The sequence below is a fragment of the Notolepis coatsorum genome (genome assembly GCF_963971535.1).
Source record: "Notolepis coatsorum genome assembly, chromosome: 13".
Lineage (NCBI taxonomy): Eukaryota > Metazoa > Chordata > Actinopteri > Aulopiformes > Paralepididae > Notolepis > Notolepis coatsorum.
This window is the reverse complement of record NC_140177.1, coordinates 70,576,648-70,595,006: the sequence shown is the minus strand read 5'-3', so window position 1 is coordinate 70,595,006 and position 18,359 is coordinate 70,576,648. Positions and strand designations below refer to the sequence as shown.

Genomic DNA, 18,359 nt, shown 5'->3' with positions numbered 1-18,359 from the left:
TTCTGCAATCTGTTAAATAAAGTTTTCATTCATTCATTCATTCATTCATTCATTCATTCATTCATTCATTCATTCATTCATTCATTCATTCATTCATTCATTCATTCATTCATTCACTCATTCACTCATTCATTCAACTCGTCTATATTTTGGGCAAACGTGAACTGAACGTATTGTATTTCCGCTAGATGAACGAGAGAGAGACTCATTACGCGGGCCTCCCCTTCAAGGCAATGGTAGGGGAAACACTGATAAATAATCACAGTGTGATGGAAATGTCAGTATTCTGATTGCTGTCTGTGGTTCTATATGGGTTGTGGCAATAATCTTGACAAATAATAGCTCGCAGCAACGTATTGAAAAAAGAACTATAAACTATAAACTAGTGCATTTTTTAAACCATGAACTTTAGTTAAAAAATTTTAATTATGAACTATGAACTGAACTAGTTCATTTTAAAATGTGTGAACTGAACTAGTTCATGTAGAAAGTGAACTTTCCCAACACTGAGGATGGAACTTCAAGAACTAAGAATGACTTGAATGGTGGTTTGTCAAAGCAAATTCTCCCAGCGGCTCCTTGTTTCAAGACCTATACATTTATTAAAAAAAAACATTTATCAAGTTCTAAACTATCTAAGAGAAGACGGAGGTCTCTGTGTGCCCAGTTGAGGTCTGGCACACTGCCATTGGCTGTGGAAGTGGGTAGATTCCAAGGTAAACCTGATGAGGAGTGGTTGTGTGTTCTCTGTGATCTGGGAGTGGTGGAAGATGAATATAATTTTGTTTTTTATTGCCCCTTGTACACCGATTTGAGGAGGGCTTTATTTGAGAAAATTCAATTTGTAAATCCGGATTTGTTTTGGCAGTCTGAGAGTTGTATGTTGAGTTGTTTTTTGTGGAGATCTTCAGTTTTGCAGGATTTTTGGAGAAAGCATGGCACTTGAGACAAAACACACTATATCCTATATAATTGTATATGAATTCCTCTTGTTTCTTTGTTTACATACATTGCTTACAGCTTGTTATATTATGTTGTTTTATTGTGTTATCTTTTTTTGTGTGGCCATCTTGGTCTATATAACTTATTGTCAATGTCAAGTATACTATTATATACTTGTTGTTTATGTGTCTGGTAAGCCCATATGGGCTGGGCATACACCTGTATGTAAGACACGGAAATAAAAAACATCAAATCAAATCAAATCAAATCAAATATAGGTCTGTGCGATAATTTTGTCAGGACTTAAGGTCAAGGCAGGGCAGGACACCCTTGAGGTATAGACCTGTTTGCTGTTTACAAACATACCGTCTTTGAGCCAATCAGCAATACCAACTGAGTCACATGACTAAGTTGCCCTCTACCTGCGTGAGCTGCTGCACTAAAAGAATACGACAGGGTTCTATGGAGAAACCATGGCATTTCCCTGACTAAAAGTTGTTTCAAACGAAAATGTCTGGATGTAATTTTGCCAAATCAGCATGGCTGTGAGTGTGAGTCTTTCACCTTTTACATAGCTAGCTTTGGCATGGATTGATTGTTTAGATCGCTAGCATGGCTAACAAATGCAAATATATTGTAGTCTGCACCATTGTTCTGACCAGGATTACATTCCTTTCTGCTCCACTGAGGGCTAGATCCACAAAGAATGGATTGCACGGAGCAAGTTGCACCCTTAGGTCGCTTTCACATATAGTTTTGGTGGACTCTGTGCGGTTCTGGTGGTGAAGTTGCAAGATTGTTGCATTCTTCATTTGGTTCGCCTGCGTTCACATAGCAATTTGTCAAGCGCACCGAACTTTCTGAACAATGTCACGCGGTCGAAAAGGGCGCTCGTCTATTGGACACAATGGAGAGTGGAAATCCCTCCCTTTCAGGAAGTGAAATGCGCGTCAACACAAACTGCGTGAGCGTGATAGTAGCAGAGACGTGGCATTGATCCATCGTTCGATTATAATTCCCATTACCGCCATCCTCTCGCTAAATAACTTGTACACCTCGTTGTTTTTGTGAGTGCCCACATTCCCCACAAGCAGCTGTTTTATTTGGTCTTCTGCCCCCCAAGTCTGTCCACGAGACATGTTTACACAGTGTGCTTGTTTTGCAGTGAATGCGCACCGCGGTAATAATATTAATAATAACAGCTGTGTTTTTTTTCTTCCTTGTTCTACCCCAAGATGCACAGTAGATAGATAGATAGATAGATGCAGTGTGCTTGTTTTGCAGTGAATGCGCGCCGCGGTAATATTAATAATAATAACAGCTGTGTTTTTTTTCTTCCTTGTTCTACCCCAAGATGCACAGTAGATAGATAGATAGATAGATAGATGCAGTGTGCTTGTTTTGCAGTGAATGCCGCCGCCGCGGTAATAATATACCCAAGATGGTTTATCAGGTGACTTCCTACGTTTGGTCCGCGTTTGGTTCGATGAAGCCGAACCGAGACCTACGTTTTCAGGCGGACCAGAGTTTGCGTGTTTGGTCCGCGGACCGAGTTCGACGCGCATTCAAACAAACCCGAAAAACCGGACTATCGAATTCTGGTCCGATAGTCCGGACCAAACAGCCCCTGTGTGAAAGCGACCTTACTTACAATTCATTATGAATTGAAAATGGGGGACTCTGATGTAAACAAGACGAAAGTCTTTCTCTGGTCTGCATCCCCTTAACAATTGTGTGTATTGAGCCGTACTGTATTGTACCCAATCTGCAATCTGATAATAAAACTTTCATACAATCAATCAATCTGCACGGTGATTGATTAAATGAAAATTGTATTATCAGATTGCAGAATGGGTACAATACAGTACGGCTCAATACACACAATTGTTAAGGGGATGCAGACCAGAGAAAGACTTTCGTCTTCTTTACAATTCATAATGAATTGTAAGTAAGGGTGCAACTTGTTCCGTGCAATCCATTCTTTGTGGATCTAGCCCTGAGTCTGACGTATACAGCGAACAGGTCTATGGGTAGCGGAGAAGCCCCGGGTTAAAACCGTTAGAACGCTTGACTCCATCTCACGCCTGTACCTTGTGTCCGGGCTGTCCGGGGGCTCCCGCTGCAGCGACACCGGGGTCTCCCTTGGCACCGGGGAAACCGGGCGTTCCCGGCGCTCCCGGCCCGCCTGAGCGTCCTGGCTGACCCGACGTACCCTTCAACCCAGACGGCCCTGAGCGTCGGGACAGAAAGAGGAGGAGGGTGATATTAATCCTTCATCGTATCAGTCGCATGGGGCAGTGACACGGGCCGCCTGGGGTGCAAGTTCACAAGACGGCCTCAAAGATACATCAGCCAATACCAACTATTAATATTAATGATATTAATATTATCAAATGTTTGGTTTATCTAAAGTATATTTCCTTTTCTGGTCCACCAGAAAACCAGAAATTCCTCTAAATATAAATATGGAGGGTAAATGCTTCATTACAGCGACTTTTCGACACAATTGACTAATCTCAAACCCCACCCTGTCTCCACCCTGTCTCCATCCTCCCATCGCAGCGGTTGCTTCCCTCGGAACAAACAACATTTTCAACTATTTTCAACGTAGCATTTTGTAGCCACTGAGGTTACGTTCTGCTCCTATTTCTTGACTTAGAGGGGAGAAAGAAAAAACGCACCAGGGAATCCCATCTCTCCCATGGCACCCTTTGCTCCCGAGCCTCCAGGACCACCTGACCCTCCGGGGATACCTGCGTCTCCTTTGGAACCTGCACAGAGTGGAGAGGAACATATTAGCTAGGTGTGTGTGTGTGTGTGTGTGTGTGTGTGTGTGTGTGTGTGTGTGTGTGTGTGTGTGTGTGTGTGTGTGTGTGTGTGTGTGTGTGTGTGTGTGTGTGTGTGTGTGTGTGTGTGTGTGTGTGTGTGTGTGTGTGTGTGTGTGTGTGTGTGTGTTTGTGTGTGTGTGTGTGTGTGTGTGTGTGTGTGCACTATTCCACAGTTAAACCTGTGGAATAACTGTGACAACGAATAAAAATGTGTAGTTCGATACATTTTATAATATAATATAATATAATTTAAGAAATTGTTCAAATATAAGGTGATACATAAATATAAAACCTTATTATAATCCTAATTATATTTTATTATAATATAACTGTATTACAACCGTGACAAAAATGTAAATGTGTATACGTTTTGTATATTACTGTATAAACTGTACACTTTAACTATGAAACTTCCGTAACCTTTTGTTTTTGTTTTTGCAAAACTGTGTACTGAATTATGTTTTTTTATGACAAATACAATGTAAAAAGGGTAGGCAAAATAAGCCTCGGCTTCAGCCTACACCTTTTCGGTCATTTTCTTGATTTTTTATAAATGTCTACTACTCTACTACTGTACATTGCTTTGTAAAAGAAGAATAAAAACATTAATTCATTCATGTACGGTGTGTGTGTGTGTGTGTGTGTGTGTGTGTGTGTGTGTGTGTGTGTGTGTGTGTGTGTGTGTGTGTGTGTGTGTGTGTGTGTGTGTGTGTGTGTGTGTGTGTGTGTGTGTGTGTGTGTGTGTGTGTGTGAGTATGTGTGTGAGAGTATGTGTGTGTGAGATGGAGCCATACCTAATGGTCCTGGCTGTCCGGGGCGTCCGTCCGACCCTGGCACTCCGCCGTCGCCGGGGAGACCAGAGATACCTTTCTGACCAGGAACACCAGTGCCACCTGGAGCACACATGTCAAACGCTTTACTTGAACCGGAAGATTAAGTCAAGTCGAGTCAAGTGATTTATTTATATAGCACATTTAAAAGCTCAAAGAGCTGACCAAAGTGCTGTACAGTAACTACAGAATTAAAGGAACATGCCAACATTTTGGAAAGAGAGAGAGACAAGAAGATAGATACCAGTGTCCTCTCTGTGCGTTCAGTAGAAAGCTATCTGGCTGCACGTTAGCCTAGCTTAGCACAATGAATGGAATGTACTGGAGAAGACGGTAAGCTAATTTCTAAAAATATTGGCGTGTTCCTTTAAAAACTATAGACATAGTCACACAGTGGAACAGAGGACAATACAACATGACAGAAGACAGGATGGTCAGTCAATACAGTAGGTCAGATGAATGATATAGCACTTTTCTAGACACTCAGAGTGCTTTACAATGTAGGCTCCTTTTCACCACCAATGCGTAGCACCCACCTCAATGGCTGCCATACACTGGCACCAGGCACATAATCACACTGCACAATGGTTGAAAGGCTCAGGAGACAAGGCTTGATATCACCCAATTAAGGGGGAGGGATGATTAGGTGGCCTTTATGTCAGAAACCTGATGGGAATTTTGGCCAGGAACATCGGGGAACCCTCTACTCTTTGCGATAGGCGCCCTGGGTTCTTTAACGATATAATTCAGTCGGGGACCTCAGTTTAACGTCTCTTCCGAAGGACAATGGGTCTCATTCTCCAATATTTTCCAAAGACTTCTTTTAGGGCAACCATCTTGGAACCGACTGAGACAGAATCGACGACAAGTTCACTCTGATTCCCCAACGCGTGGGGAAGATGTCTTAAGTGGCTCAAACGATCACAGCTGGGATGCCACGTTGAGGACTGTCACCATTCTGAAACGTGAATGCGCGTCCCCGTCCAGGTCATTTGCATTACAAACCACGCCTCCGAAGCTCCTTATAAGGCAGCCAATAGGGCAGTGTGCAGATGAAATCGCAAAAAGTCAATAGTTATACACACCTGTCCAGCTCATTAGAATGCAACTGATGATGTAGCCGTGTGAAAATGGTGGCCGATATGCGGAATCGCTTTGCGACCGATCAAAATGAGATTAGATTAATGTATTGTCATCATATATAATACAGCTTGTGGTGCACCTGCCGCAGTGCACGCGCACACACACATGCATGCACAAAGTACTGTATAGCCTACGTGCGTAATGAATGAATGCAGTATAGCAGGGGTCGGCAATAGGCGGCCCGCGGGTTGACATTGGCCCGCCAGCAATCATTTCTGGCCAGTCAGTTTATTTTGAGAATATGATATTTATTTTACGCACGGGAAATATTCCGTGTGTATATTTTCCCTACCGCACTTTCACTTCCGTGTTCGGGATGCGAGCGATTAACTTTAGCAAAAATGTGTTAAAAAAAAAAAAAAAAACGTCTTTGGATAGCTTCTTTGCAACGGGGAAATACCAACTGAGGAGCCAGAAGAGGAGCCTACGACCTCCAAGACACATAAAGCTTCTTTTAATAAACAGGAGTCATACTTAAAATACGGGTTTATCGCAACAGGTCGGTGATTCTTGCGTGCCGAGGTCCTCTCTGCATAATATGTGGCGACAAGATAGCAAACGACTCGAGGCAATGATGACAAGTGGTCTGCAAGGGCCTTGAAATTAAGCCTGTGCCCAGCCCGAGCCCTTGACGTTCAGGCCCTGCCCCACAATAAGCCTGACTGTAATGCAACATTTGAAGCCCTAGCCCGAATGAAACCCCGATTTTTTTTTGTTATTTAGACTTACATAAACATTTTTTTTATTTGTTTTAAATATTCGAAACACGATTTTATATGAACTTAATAAATAAACAAAAATGAAAATGTCCAATAGGTCTGCCTAAATAACAGATAGGCGCATATCGCTCTGAAAACTAACAAGCATTATATTATAGCCAAATATACATTTTTGTTTTTGTTTTAGATATTCGAAACATTGTTTATATATTAACTTAATAAATAAACAAAAAACGAAAATGTCCAATAGGTCTGCCTAAATAACGCATATCACGCTGAAAACTAAGAAGCATTTACATAGCCTGTTCCACTCTTATTAGAATGCCGTCGCAGTGCTCGCTTAGACTGACTCACACGGCAGCCTCGTAAAACGTATTGAAGGCTATATGGAATCTTCTTTGACACACACACACACACACGACACAATAGCCTACTCAGTCACTATACAAACAAACAGAACACAGAAAGCAGATTTCGAGCAGCGCAACATTTATATTATATAATGAAAGCACAACAGAACAGGGCAGCGGCGACCCACACCAGCAAATAATAATACATCACTCACCACTTCGCTGTTGATGTCAGCAACGCGTTGAACAACGTTAACAAAACTTCGCCAACCGGCTACATACATCCAAGAACAAATTAAAACGTTCGCCAACTGGCTAAATATAACTCTCCCTTTCCCTAATTCCATATCTGTTAACTTATCCATCGCGACTCAATTATTTATTTAAAAACAAAGCCCTACCCAGCCCGAACCCATCGGGTCGGGTAGGGCCCCGTCGGGCTCGGGCAGGGTTGCAGTGCACTTCTGACAACTGTGTTCAAGTTGGCAGATAAAGTAGCTGCATTCAACGCCAATCTGGAATTGGAGGGCGGCGAGTGGATATTTGACATGTTTCAAACATTAGCAGGGATTTTGGAGGACTGAAACAAGCCCAGGGCAGTTATGGTGAGTCGTGTTTTCATGCATTCTGATCTGCTGTTCATCACTCGCCGCGGTGATCTGCAACAGCTGATCTGCTGTTCATGAATGAATGAATGAATGAATGAAAACTTTATTAACAGATTGCAGAATGGGTACAATACAGTACGGCTCAATACACACAATTGTTAAGGGGATGCAGACCAGAGAAAGACGTTTGTCTTGTTTACATCAAGCTCAAATTGTCTTGTCATTCAAGCTCTGGTTTTGTCAAATCTTGACTATTGTCCTGCAGTATGGTCGAATGTAACGACGAGTAAACTGAAAAAATTACAAATGGTACAAAACAAAGCAGCACGTATAGCGCTTCGCTGTGAGTACAGAACTAATGTTGCAGCGATGCACAGTTGTTTAACTTGGTTACTTGTCAAACCTAAATTACTCTGCTCACTCCTTGTATTCACTAGGAATATTTTTGTTACAAAGATCCCCTCAATTTTATATAACAATTTATCAATAAGTCTTGACAGACACAACCATTCCACCAGACATGCTTCTGCACGAGGTTTTACACTTCCAAAAGTGAGGTCGAATGCAATGAAGCGAACTGTCATGTTCCGTGGTATGCAGGAATGGAACTCTCTTCCCAGACATGTTAAGCAGGAGAATAGTAAATGCCGTTTCAAAATCTTGGTAAAACAACATTTTCAACCAAAGAAATTGACATTCCCTAATAGATAGTGTGTACGTAAATAAAAATGTATGTGTCTGATAAATAGATAGGTATATATGGATGAAAAGGCATGTGTCTGATAGGGATATATTGTTAAATATTGTATAATTTTGTATTTTTATATTGTATTATGAATTTGATTAGGGTTTTTATTGTTGTTTTAATTGTCTGTATGACATGTAAATGTTGTGAGTGTAGAAGGGTTTTTATTGTTGTTTTAATGGTCTGTATGTCATGTAAATGTTATGAGTGTATAAGGGTTTTTATTGTTGTTTTAATTGTCTGTATGACATGTAAATGTTGTGAGTGTATACGTCTGTAACTGTATTTTATGTGTTATGGACCCCAGGAAGAATAGCCCCAGCACTGCTGTGGCTAATGGGGATCCAAATAAACTTAAACTTAAACTTAAACATCAGGGTCCCCCATTTGCAAGTGCATCATGCTCGCTTATGCCTGTATTTTTTACTGTTGTGAAGCACTTTGAACTGCAACCTCTGTATGAAAAGTGCTATACAAATAAAGTTATTATTATTATTATTATTATTATGTGTATGCACCCGCCGCAGTGCTGCATTTTTCACTATCACTATATTAAATTAGCCATTGTTTTTGGTGCTGGCCCGCCAGTCAATGGCTTGGGGAAAATTTGGCCCGTGGCCAGACCTAATTGCAGACCCCTGCAGTATAGGCTTATATATGCAGTATAGTATAGATACTGTGCTGCCCGCCCCGTAGTACAGTCCACCATGCTCATGGTACGCCTGACTCTGGCGGCCTTAATATGTGTACTGTACTTACTGTACGTATAGGGCAGAGCATATATATAGTATCTACTAAATCCTAATGAAACAAGTCATTCGAATAATATAAGCCTACTGTTCATTCATTAGACACATAGGCTATACTGTGTGCGTGTGTGTGGCGCACACAACAAGACTTATGGAATATTAATGCAGTCTATTTCCACGCGATTAGCTTTAGTTCTTATTTATTTATTTATTTATTTATTTATTTATTTATTTATTTATTTATTTATTTATTTATTTATTTATTTATTTATTTATTTATTTATTTATTTATTTATTTATTTATTTATTTATTTATCCACTGTCATTTGGAGTGTTGGTGTAGTAGGCTACATAGTGTATTTCAATATCTGTTTTATTGATTAATGATATATTTGAAGGAATGCAGGTTATAGCTATATCAAACAAATGTCTGTCCCATTGTACCAATCAATGGGATATATTGCATGTTGGCTATAACCTGCATTCTTTCAAATGTATAATTAATCAATAAAACAGATATGTAACAAATAAGAAATACAAATTCCACAGAAGGCATTAAATAATTATTATTTTCAATCATTTCACAATAATTGCATAATTGTGTTTGAATATCTGAGTAATTAAAGTAATTATACATTTGTCCAAAATAGCTGGTTCAGATATGGTTAATCCAGCTGCCCTGTGATCAGATGAATCCATATTATCAATTTTTCCGACATCAAATGCGCAATTTTTTATCATACAAATATTGTCATATTTATTGAAATTATGATTCATTAATTAATTCCAAGGAGGCCTGTAGGGTTGACATGAAGGAATCACTATGCTTCCTCCCAAATAAAGCCATTAAGAGCACACAGTCTGTCAAGTTTTGTCAATCTTGCCTCTAAACTGCGACAGAAAATTGGTTTCCTGTACAGAAACAGATCCAATTTTCCTCTATTTAGTAGGAGAATAATTGTATATTTAATTGTTTAATTGTATATACCGTAATTTTCGGACTATAAGCCGCGCCTTTTCCCCCCATTTTTCGACCCTGCGGCTTATACAACGGTGCGGCTTATATGTGACTCGACGTGACCAAACCCGAAAATGTTAAAATCGAAATATTGCTTTTTTGACTGCATTGAATGTTATTTATCTGTTCCCTTATTTGCTAAACTTAATACAACTTGTAAATGAGTTAATTCTTGTTATTTGTCCAACAGTATTGTGTCCCAATGCTGGTGGGAAGACTGTAATTAAACATTAAAACACCTGCGGCTTATATATGTACACATCATTCAATTTAGCTGCTGCGGCTTATATTCAGGTGCGGCTTATAGTGCGAAAATTACGGTATATACCTCCTATAATAGTGGGGGTCGCAGCTCTCTGACACTGTTATTTCTGGGGTCGCGGCCTGAAAACTTTGGGAACCCTTGCTGTAGTGGATGACCGTAGCGTTCTTGAGGGCAGATAAGTAACTAGGAATTTGCTATGTATTTTGGGCCTTGCTCATTAAGAGCTTTATATGTCAGGAAAAGGACCTTAAAATCAATTCTATGAGTTATTGGCAGCCAGTGCAGAGTTGCTAGGACTGGAGTGATATGTTCTCTTCTCTTTGTACGAGTTAGTAATCGAGCTGCAGAGTTTTGGATAAGCTGAAGCTTCCCAATGGTTGCTTTGGGAAGATCAGTGAACAGTGTATTACAATAGTCAAGCCGGCTTGAGATAAAAGCATGAATCAGTGGCATCCTTTTTATTTACGAATGGTCTTACTTTCGCTATGTTTCTAAGGTGAAAGAATGACGTTTTCATGGCCTTATTAATATGGGTCTTAAAGGTCAGGTCTGAGTCCAAAATGACACCTAGGCTTGTAACCTCAGTCTTTACATAGGATGACAGACTCCCCAGGTTTCCACACAGCATTCCATTTTCGCTTTTGGGCCGATCAATAGGATTTCGGTCTTGCTTTCGTTTAATTTTAGGAAGTTATTGTTCATCCACTTATTTATTGCTAAAAGACAGTTTGTAATGGACAGTATGGCTGTAGTGTTATTTGGTTCTGCTGAAATATATAGTTGTGTATCATCAGCATAACTATGGAAGCATACATTGTGGTCTCTAATGATGTCCCAGAGGGGCAGCATATATAGCGAGAAGAGTAATGAACCAAGGCAGCTTCCTTGTGCAACTCCAAAGTTGCTGTCATGTTTCTCGGATACATTGTCTCCAAGCTTAACATAGAACTTTCTCCCCTTAATGTATGTTCTGAGCCAATTCAGTACATGACCGGAAAAACCAACCAGTCTTTCAAGACGACTGATCAGGATATTATGGTCAATCGTATCGAACGCTGCACTAAGGTCCAATAGGACAAGAATTGAGACTTTGCCAGCATCAGAGTTTAGCCTGAGGTCGCTAACTATTTTAGTAAGGGCAGTTTCAGTGCTGTGATTTGTTCTGAAGCCTGATTGTAATTCCTCAATGATGTTATTATCTTTGAGAAAGGAGTTTATTTGTACTGAGACTATCTTTTCTAATATCTTGCTGATAAATGGAAGGTTCAATATTGGCCTATAGCTTTTTAGTTCGTTTACATCTAAGTTTGTTTTCTTTAATAGTGGTTTTACTACAGCCGTTTTGAATGCATCTGGAAAAGTGCCTGTTAAGCGACATATTTATGATTTCAAGGACATGATTTGAGACACTATCGAACACCTCAGAGACAATCTTACACTCAGAGACAATCTTACAGAGGTCAGGTAATGTAATACATGTGAATTCCCCCATAGTTATCTCAGGTGGGTTGCCACTCTCGGCCAGATCTATATCAGAGACTGCTTGCTCTAATCAAAGATATCTTGTCATTAAAGAAAACTGCGAGCTCTTCACACTTTGTGGCTGACTGCTGCAGTATATGGGGGGGGTGGCATTAAGACGTAGAGCTCAACGAATCAGCTTAACGCTTAAGGGATTGCACTCCGTAGTCCAGCTCGGTACGATAAGACTCACCCGGTATACCGGAATCTCCCTTGGTTCCCTTGCTGGCCTGTGGAGGGATGCTGGGGCCGGGGGGGCCCTGGACACCTGCGTCTCCTCTCTCTCCCTTGCCTCCATGACCACCAGGTCCACCGGGCCTGCCTGGGAAACCGTCGTCACCTGGGTGGGAGCAGAGGGAGAGAGAGAGGGGGGGGGGGTTCAAGATTCAAGAGTGTGTGGTATTTTTTGATGTGGAGGGTGTGTGTATGGCTGTGTGTGAGGTTGGTGATTATATGAGATCTGTGTGTGTGTGTGTGTGTGTGTGTGTGTGTGTGTGTGTGTGTGTGTGTGTGTGTGTGTGTGTGTGTGTGTGTGTGTGTGTGTGTGTGTGTGTGTGTGTGTGTGTGTGTGTGTGTGTGTGTGTGTGTGTGTGTGTGTGTGTGTGTGTGTGTGTGTGTGTGTGTGTGTGTGTACCTTTAGCTCCAGGGAAGCCGGGTCCTCCAGGGGTTCCTGGTCCTCCTCCAGGTCCAGGGGCTCCCATGTGACCCATCTCTCCTTTACCACCTGTAACCAATCACAAGAAAAGGATTTACGAACCAACCAAACACCCACCCACACACTTAACTCACCTAACCAACCAAAAGACCCATCCACCGAACCACCTGACCCTGACAGATATCGTCGGATTAGGTTATGTCTAACATCTTACCAGACACTCCAGGCAGTCCATCACGTCCCGGTCCTCCGGGGGGTCCCGATGTCCCGATAGAACCAGGAGAACCGGGGAAACCGGGGCTTCCTCTGTCTCCAGGCAACCCTGGAATGTCCAAGCCGGGAGGACCGGGGTCTCCCTTCGCTCCATTGCCCCCTGGGAATCCTGGAACCATGTGAGAGAAAGAGATTAGAATTGGCATGGTGTTGTTCCGCTCCGATATAAGTCTTTGGAAATGTGTGATTTCTGGCAGCATTTTACTCAATTCCCATGAGGTTGATATTGCAACATGTCACTTTTTTCCCAATAAGGCTTTCCTCCAGCAACCGGATACAGGTGTAGAATCCTGATCGCATTCAAATGTGCATGTGAGGTGTGTGTGTGTGTGTGTGGTTCTGGAATAAACCAAGCCATATGGATAAAAACACCTAAATCTAACACAAAATTATTCTGCCTCTGTCTAAAATCACTTATAATCATTTATTATGTTATGTATAGTGTTTCGTATGTTTATTATTGTTGGTTTAATTTTTTATTATGTTTGTCAAACAAACAATCCCCACCTAGACTGACCTGCACCCATTCACTCACTCACACACACACACACACACACACACACACACACACACACACACACACACACACACACACACACACACACACACACACACACACACACACACACACACACACACACACACACACACACACACACACACACACACACACACACACACACACACACACACACAAAGTCAAAGATTTTTATTGCCATGTATGGACGAATCCACATTGGAATACGGGTACATGAGCAAACACTGTGTAAACAGTACAGGAAAAATATGTAAAAACACAGACAGTATAAAAAGGACAAATGCTCAAATTAATATCGAACATCCCCTAAAAGTGCATAATTATCATAGTTAAAACAGCGCTTCCACAAACCTGACTAATAAAACTAAATAAAAACACAGAAACAAAATAGGATAAAATACAAAACTAGCCTTTGGAGTCATTCAGGCTCCGCACAGCACTGGGGAAAAAGCTCTTTGCAAACCGAGAGGTAGAGCATGTGATAGAGCGGTAACGTCTGCCCGAGGGGAGGGGGACAAAGAGGCCTGTGGCTGGGTGACCAGAGGGGTCGTTGATAATGCCAGAGGCACGGGAAAGCAGCCTGGCACCATAGATCTCTTCTAGAGCTGGCAGGCTAGACCCGATTCTTGTCTTGCGTGCAAGACGCACAATTCTATTCAGAGATTTCTTCTCCTTGTCTGTGATGTTACCAAACCATATTGTACAGGAGGAAGTAAGGACGCTCTCGATCACACAGCGATAGAAGTTGTGTAGAATCAGCCTGTTATTTGTGAACTCTTTCAGTTTCCTGAGAAAGAAAAGACGTTGCTGGGACTTTTTAACAATGGTGCTGGTGCCAGCTCAGGTCATTTGAAATAGTGACCCAGAGAAATGTAAAACTGCTCACCATCTCCACCTCTGAGCCATTTATGTTAATGGGGAGATGGGATACCTTGCTACGTCTAAAATCGATGACTAGCTCCTTCGTTTTGGAAGCATTCAGGGTGAGGTTATTGGTCTCACTCCACCTAACTAGGTTCTGTACCTCTGATCTATAAAATGACTCGTCGTTTGAGTTTATACGCCCAATGACCGTGGTATCATCAGCATACTTTACTATCAGATTGTTATCATAGGAAGCAGTACAGTCATGAGTGCAGAGAGAGAACAGTAAAGGGCTAAGAATGCAGCCTTGTGGAGAACCAGTACTTAAAACAAGTTCATCAGACATATTGTTTCCAATCCTGACTCTTTGAGGTCTCAAAATTAAAAAGCTAAGAATCCATTCACAGATGGCGTCGCATAGACCCAGACACTGAAGTTTGTGGATCAGATTAGATGGAATAAGCGTATTAAAAGCAGAGCTATAATCGATAAAAAGCATTCTAACATAGGAGTTTTTCTTATCGAAGTGTTCATACACAGGATTAAGAGCTAGGGAAATAGCATCATCTACTGATCTATTTTTCTTGTAGGCGAACTGCCAGGGATCAAGACAGGTAGGAATCTAATATATATTATATATTAATATAATTCAGCACTAGCCGCTCTAAACATTTCATTAAAACTGAGGTTAGAGCAATAGGTCTGTAATCATTAAGACAAGTCACAGGTGATTTCTTGGGAACCGGAATGATAGTAGATTCCTTGAAGCTCCTTGGAACAAGGCGGCGCTCCAGTGACATATTTAAAAGGTCTGTGAGCACAGGGGCAAGCTGCTCAGAGCAGAGTCTGACGGCCCTGGGAGGAATGCCGTCCGGGCCAGTGGCTTTCCTAGCCTTAGTACTGGACAGGACCTTGCGCACCTCATGTTCTGTGACAGTCAGCCCAGACACACAGACAGACTCCAGTGCTCAGATGCATTGTGGGTGATGTTACTTGCTTGCCTGAATACTAGCACATATTACCACATACCCAGTACAACAAGTCATCCAGACACCGTTATAAAGTGTTCATATATGTAGACACGTGAATATGTCCAACCGTAATTCATTGTGTCTAACTGTTTTTGTGATAATGCTGTGTAACTGAATGACCGACTGAATGATTTAAGTAGGGGGACATGGCACTGGACTGTCGCCAGGGGGAGCTGGTGCGACGTTGGGCTGGTGACGACAGGTGAAGAAGAGGTTGGTAGGAAGGAGGGGCTGGAGACACTTTCTCTTCGTCGTTTTCCATTGAAGCAAGCAGACGTGTGGAGCAGGAGCTCCCGATACTAAAGACACGCGAAATACGACTCCTGTCACGGTGCGGGATAGTAACGTCGTATGCAACAGTTTAGCTTCCCAGTATAGTGCTTAGGGTACGTTTGAACCAAGAAGAAGATGTTCTACTGCCGGAGTGTGCTGTGGATATTCCACGCGCTGCGTTTAGTAAAGTATAGGCGGAAGGCTAGGGGGTCGCACTGACCCAAAGCTTAGCTTCAAGTATAGGCCTAGTAGCACAGTTAGCTTGCGCGTCGCTCCACCGTCTCCCAGCCCCGCAGCGGACACCGCAACCGACGTTGCCAGACCGCACCTGCCTCCAGCATTCTCCTAGCCGACAGCCAGTCCAGCTTTCGCCTGCCTAAACGTCAGCCCAGCCAGCCCCTTGCTATCACAGGTGACAACCACGGGACCGTTCGACGGCCATCTCGCGGCACGGACATTCGTTGCGGGAGCAGGCCAGCACTCGGTTGGTACACTCAAGCCAGGTACTGTTAGCGCTCCGAGCGCTGGAACTTTATCGGCGAACATTCTCCTTTTCGAGAGCATGCCCTCTAAGGGCGAAGAGAATAAATACATTGAACTGGCACGTGCACCAGTGACTATGGGCGCCCCGACGTTTGTTGTTTTGGGTAATGCCGGCTTAGATAGGACTTTTGTTTCAACTGTGGGCCCACTGTATTTTTTGGTTACGTGTGTTGTGTGGTTAAGTTGTGCAGACCGCACGTGTGTATAATAATAATCATTCCCATTGAGTAGCTTGCGGAGCTCGCCAGTACCCTCTCTCTCTCCCTGCGGACGAGTGAAAAATATATGAACCCTTCTACACGTGTAAGATCTAAGTGCCATGCATTGTGCCTTGTATTGATTGCATGCTAACTTATATAAAAGGAGAGGCGTACAAATGGGATCACTGTGTGCGTGTCCATTAATGTGCATTATTGTTTAACCCCTTCCTTTCGATTAATGTACATTATTGTTTAACCCCTTCTTGTCCACGGCCTATGTATCATTGGGGCAGGTGTTCTGGACAGGTCTCCGTTCGTCAGCAAGGAAAGGTACTGCTTTGGGGAGAAATTATATCATCTATCACTACTGCCACCGGGTGTGGGAGGGTGTGGGAAGTATTAGGGGAAGTGTGGGTGTTTGGGGAATTACTGTGAGTCGCCCTGGAGAGCAAGAAGGACCAGCCCCCCCCCCTAGGTTAGTAAACCCTAGGCCCCATCCGCTCCCTCTGCTAAATCCCAATTCTAATACCCCTACACTACAGTCGGGGACTCAGTCGGACCCAGATCTGCTGTGTTCCCACTACCTGGTGACAGTGCACATCTACTCTCATAAAGTAGGGATAATCCACCCTTCTACATATAGTGTTCATAAACAGTGGGTATTCATGCAGACACTCCTATGGGTGAATTTAGTTAATACATGATGTGGCAAACATCTTTAAGACTGGAAACACAACGTGATAAAACATACATTTAAATACATGTGTAATGTGCACAAATATGTGGACTGGGCCTACTGTGTAAAGATCCATTTACTGAAACAAGTTGTCTTTGTCTCTACGTGCCGTTGTCTTTCAACCCATAATATGAAAATTTTATTAAATAAATCTGCGTTTCTTGAAAGGCACTGTACTCATTTGTTCAGATGTGTTGAAATTTTGATGGTTACCTGTAGGACTGTTCACTGTCGACCAGTGCCGACATAGTGCCATAAAATAGACCAGAACCCCACCCTGAGCATCTTACCTGGGGCTCCCATCAGGCCTGGTGGTCCGGGGGATCCTGGTTGCCCCACAGAGCCGATGGAGGAGGATCCTGGGGCGCCGCGACCACCAGGGGAACCTGGGGTACCAGAGTCACCTGGAGAGAGAGAGAGAGAGAGAGAGAGAGAGAGAGAGAGAGAGAGAGAGAGAGAGAGAGAGGGGGGGTGAGAATACATTCAGATAGACAAACAGACATCTTCAAATTGACCCAACCGATCCCAAACTGAACCATAAAATACCTTTAGATCCTGGACCGCCGTCGAAGCCTGATCGGCCGGCCGAACCGGGGTTTCCGGGGAATCCAGGGTCTCCCTTGGGTCCTGATAAACCTTTACCTCCGGGGAATCCTGGGGGTCCTTGGGGACCTGGGAGCCCGAATCCAGGCTCACCCTATAAGCACGCACATAGACACACACACACACACACACACACACACACACACAAAGTAAGTGTTTATATATATTATAAACATGTGTATATTATAAACATGTATTTTATACAGTATTATAAACATGTGTTCAGAATGTATCTACAGGTAATGTTTCAAGTTTCAAGTTTCTTTATTAGTTGTTATATAAAATGCTTCTTTCTGTTTTGCTCCAGAGATTGTGCGAGATAAAAATAGATAAGTATAAAATAAGTATAGTAAGTATAAAATAGAAGTCAAGTACGTAGACAAAAGTGTTCAGTATATACATATATACAATGTACAATGCAGAGTAGAAGTAACTGAGTTACAATACAATATACCATATACTATACAGTACAAAGCAGAAATGGGATGAGGTACAATTTAGGTACAATTTACAGTAAGGTGTAATGAGGTATGGGTTATAGTGCAAATTCTTTACCAATAAATATAAAGTGTGTTTAGGTGTTCTTAGGTGCTTTCTTTTTGTTCGCTGGTTCAGATACTATGATGTCATTTTCTGCTTCCAATAGACACCCTTCCCAAATAAGACTATCGTAGCCTACTAGAACTGAATTGACCTATCTCAAGCCCGCCCTCTTGTCTTGATCCTCCAATCAAGATTGGAGTTGTGATTGGAGGATAAAAAAGAGAGAGGGGCTTGATAAAGTTCAATTCAGAGCAACGTGGCTGAGGGCCGAGCTGAGGATGTACCTTGAAGCCAGGTACACCCGGGGCTCCAGGCAGGCCGTCCACTCCCGGTCTTCCTTCGCCTGGGGCCCCTGGACCTCCGTTGGATCCTGGGAATCCTG

General features: G+C 42.5%; 1 protein-coding gene across 1 annotated transcript in view; it reads right to left on the bottom strand.

Annotated features, from left to right (window-relative positions):
- col4a5 (collagen, type IV, alpha 5 (Alport syndrome)) overlaps positions 1-18,359 on the bottom strand; it is a gene marked incomplete at its 5' end in the record, with an annotated part of 95,305 nt that overhangs the window by 25,840 nt on the left and 51,106 nt on the right. The window contains 9 exons of the mRNA XM_084327702.1: positions 3,033-3,172; positions 3,624-3,713; positions 4,565-4,663; positions 11,912-12,058; positions 12,353-12,442; positions 12,588-12,755; positions 17,122-17,235; positions 17,378-17,528; positions 18,262-18,356. Of these exons, the coding sequence (XP_084183828.1) occupies positions 3,033-3,172; positions 3,624-3,713; positions 4,565-4,663; positions 11,912-12,058; positions 12,353-12,442; positions 12,588-12,755; positions 17,122-17,235; positions 17,378-17,528; positions 18,262-18,356 (1,094 nt within the window). The remainder of the gene's footprint in view (positions 1-3,032; positions 3,173-3,623; positions 3,714-4,564; positions 4,664-11,911; positions 12,059-12,352; positions 12,443-12,587; positions 12,756-17,121; positions 17,236-17,377; positions 17,529-18,261; positions 18,357-18,359) is intronic.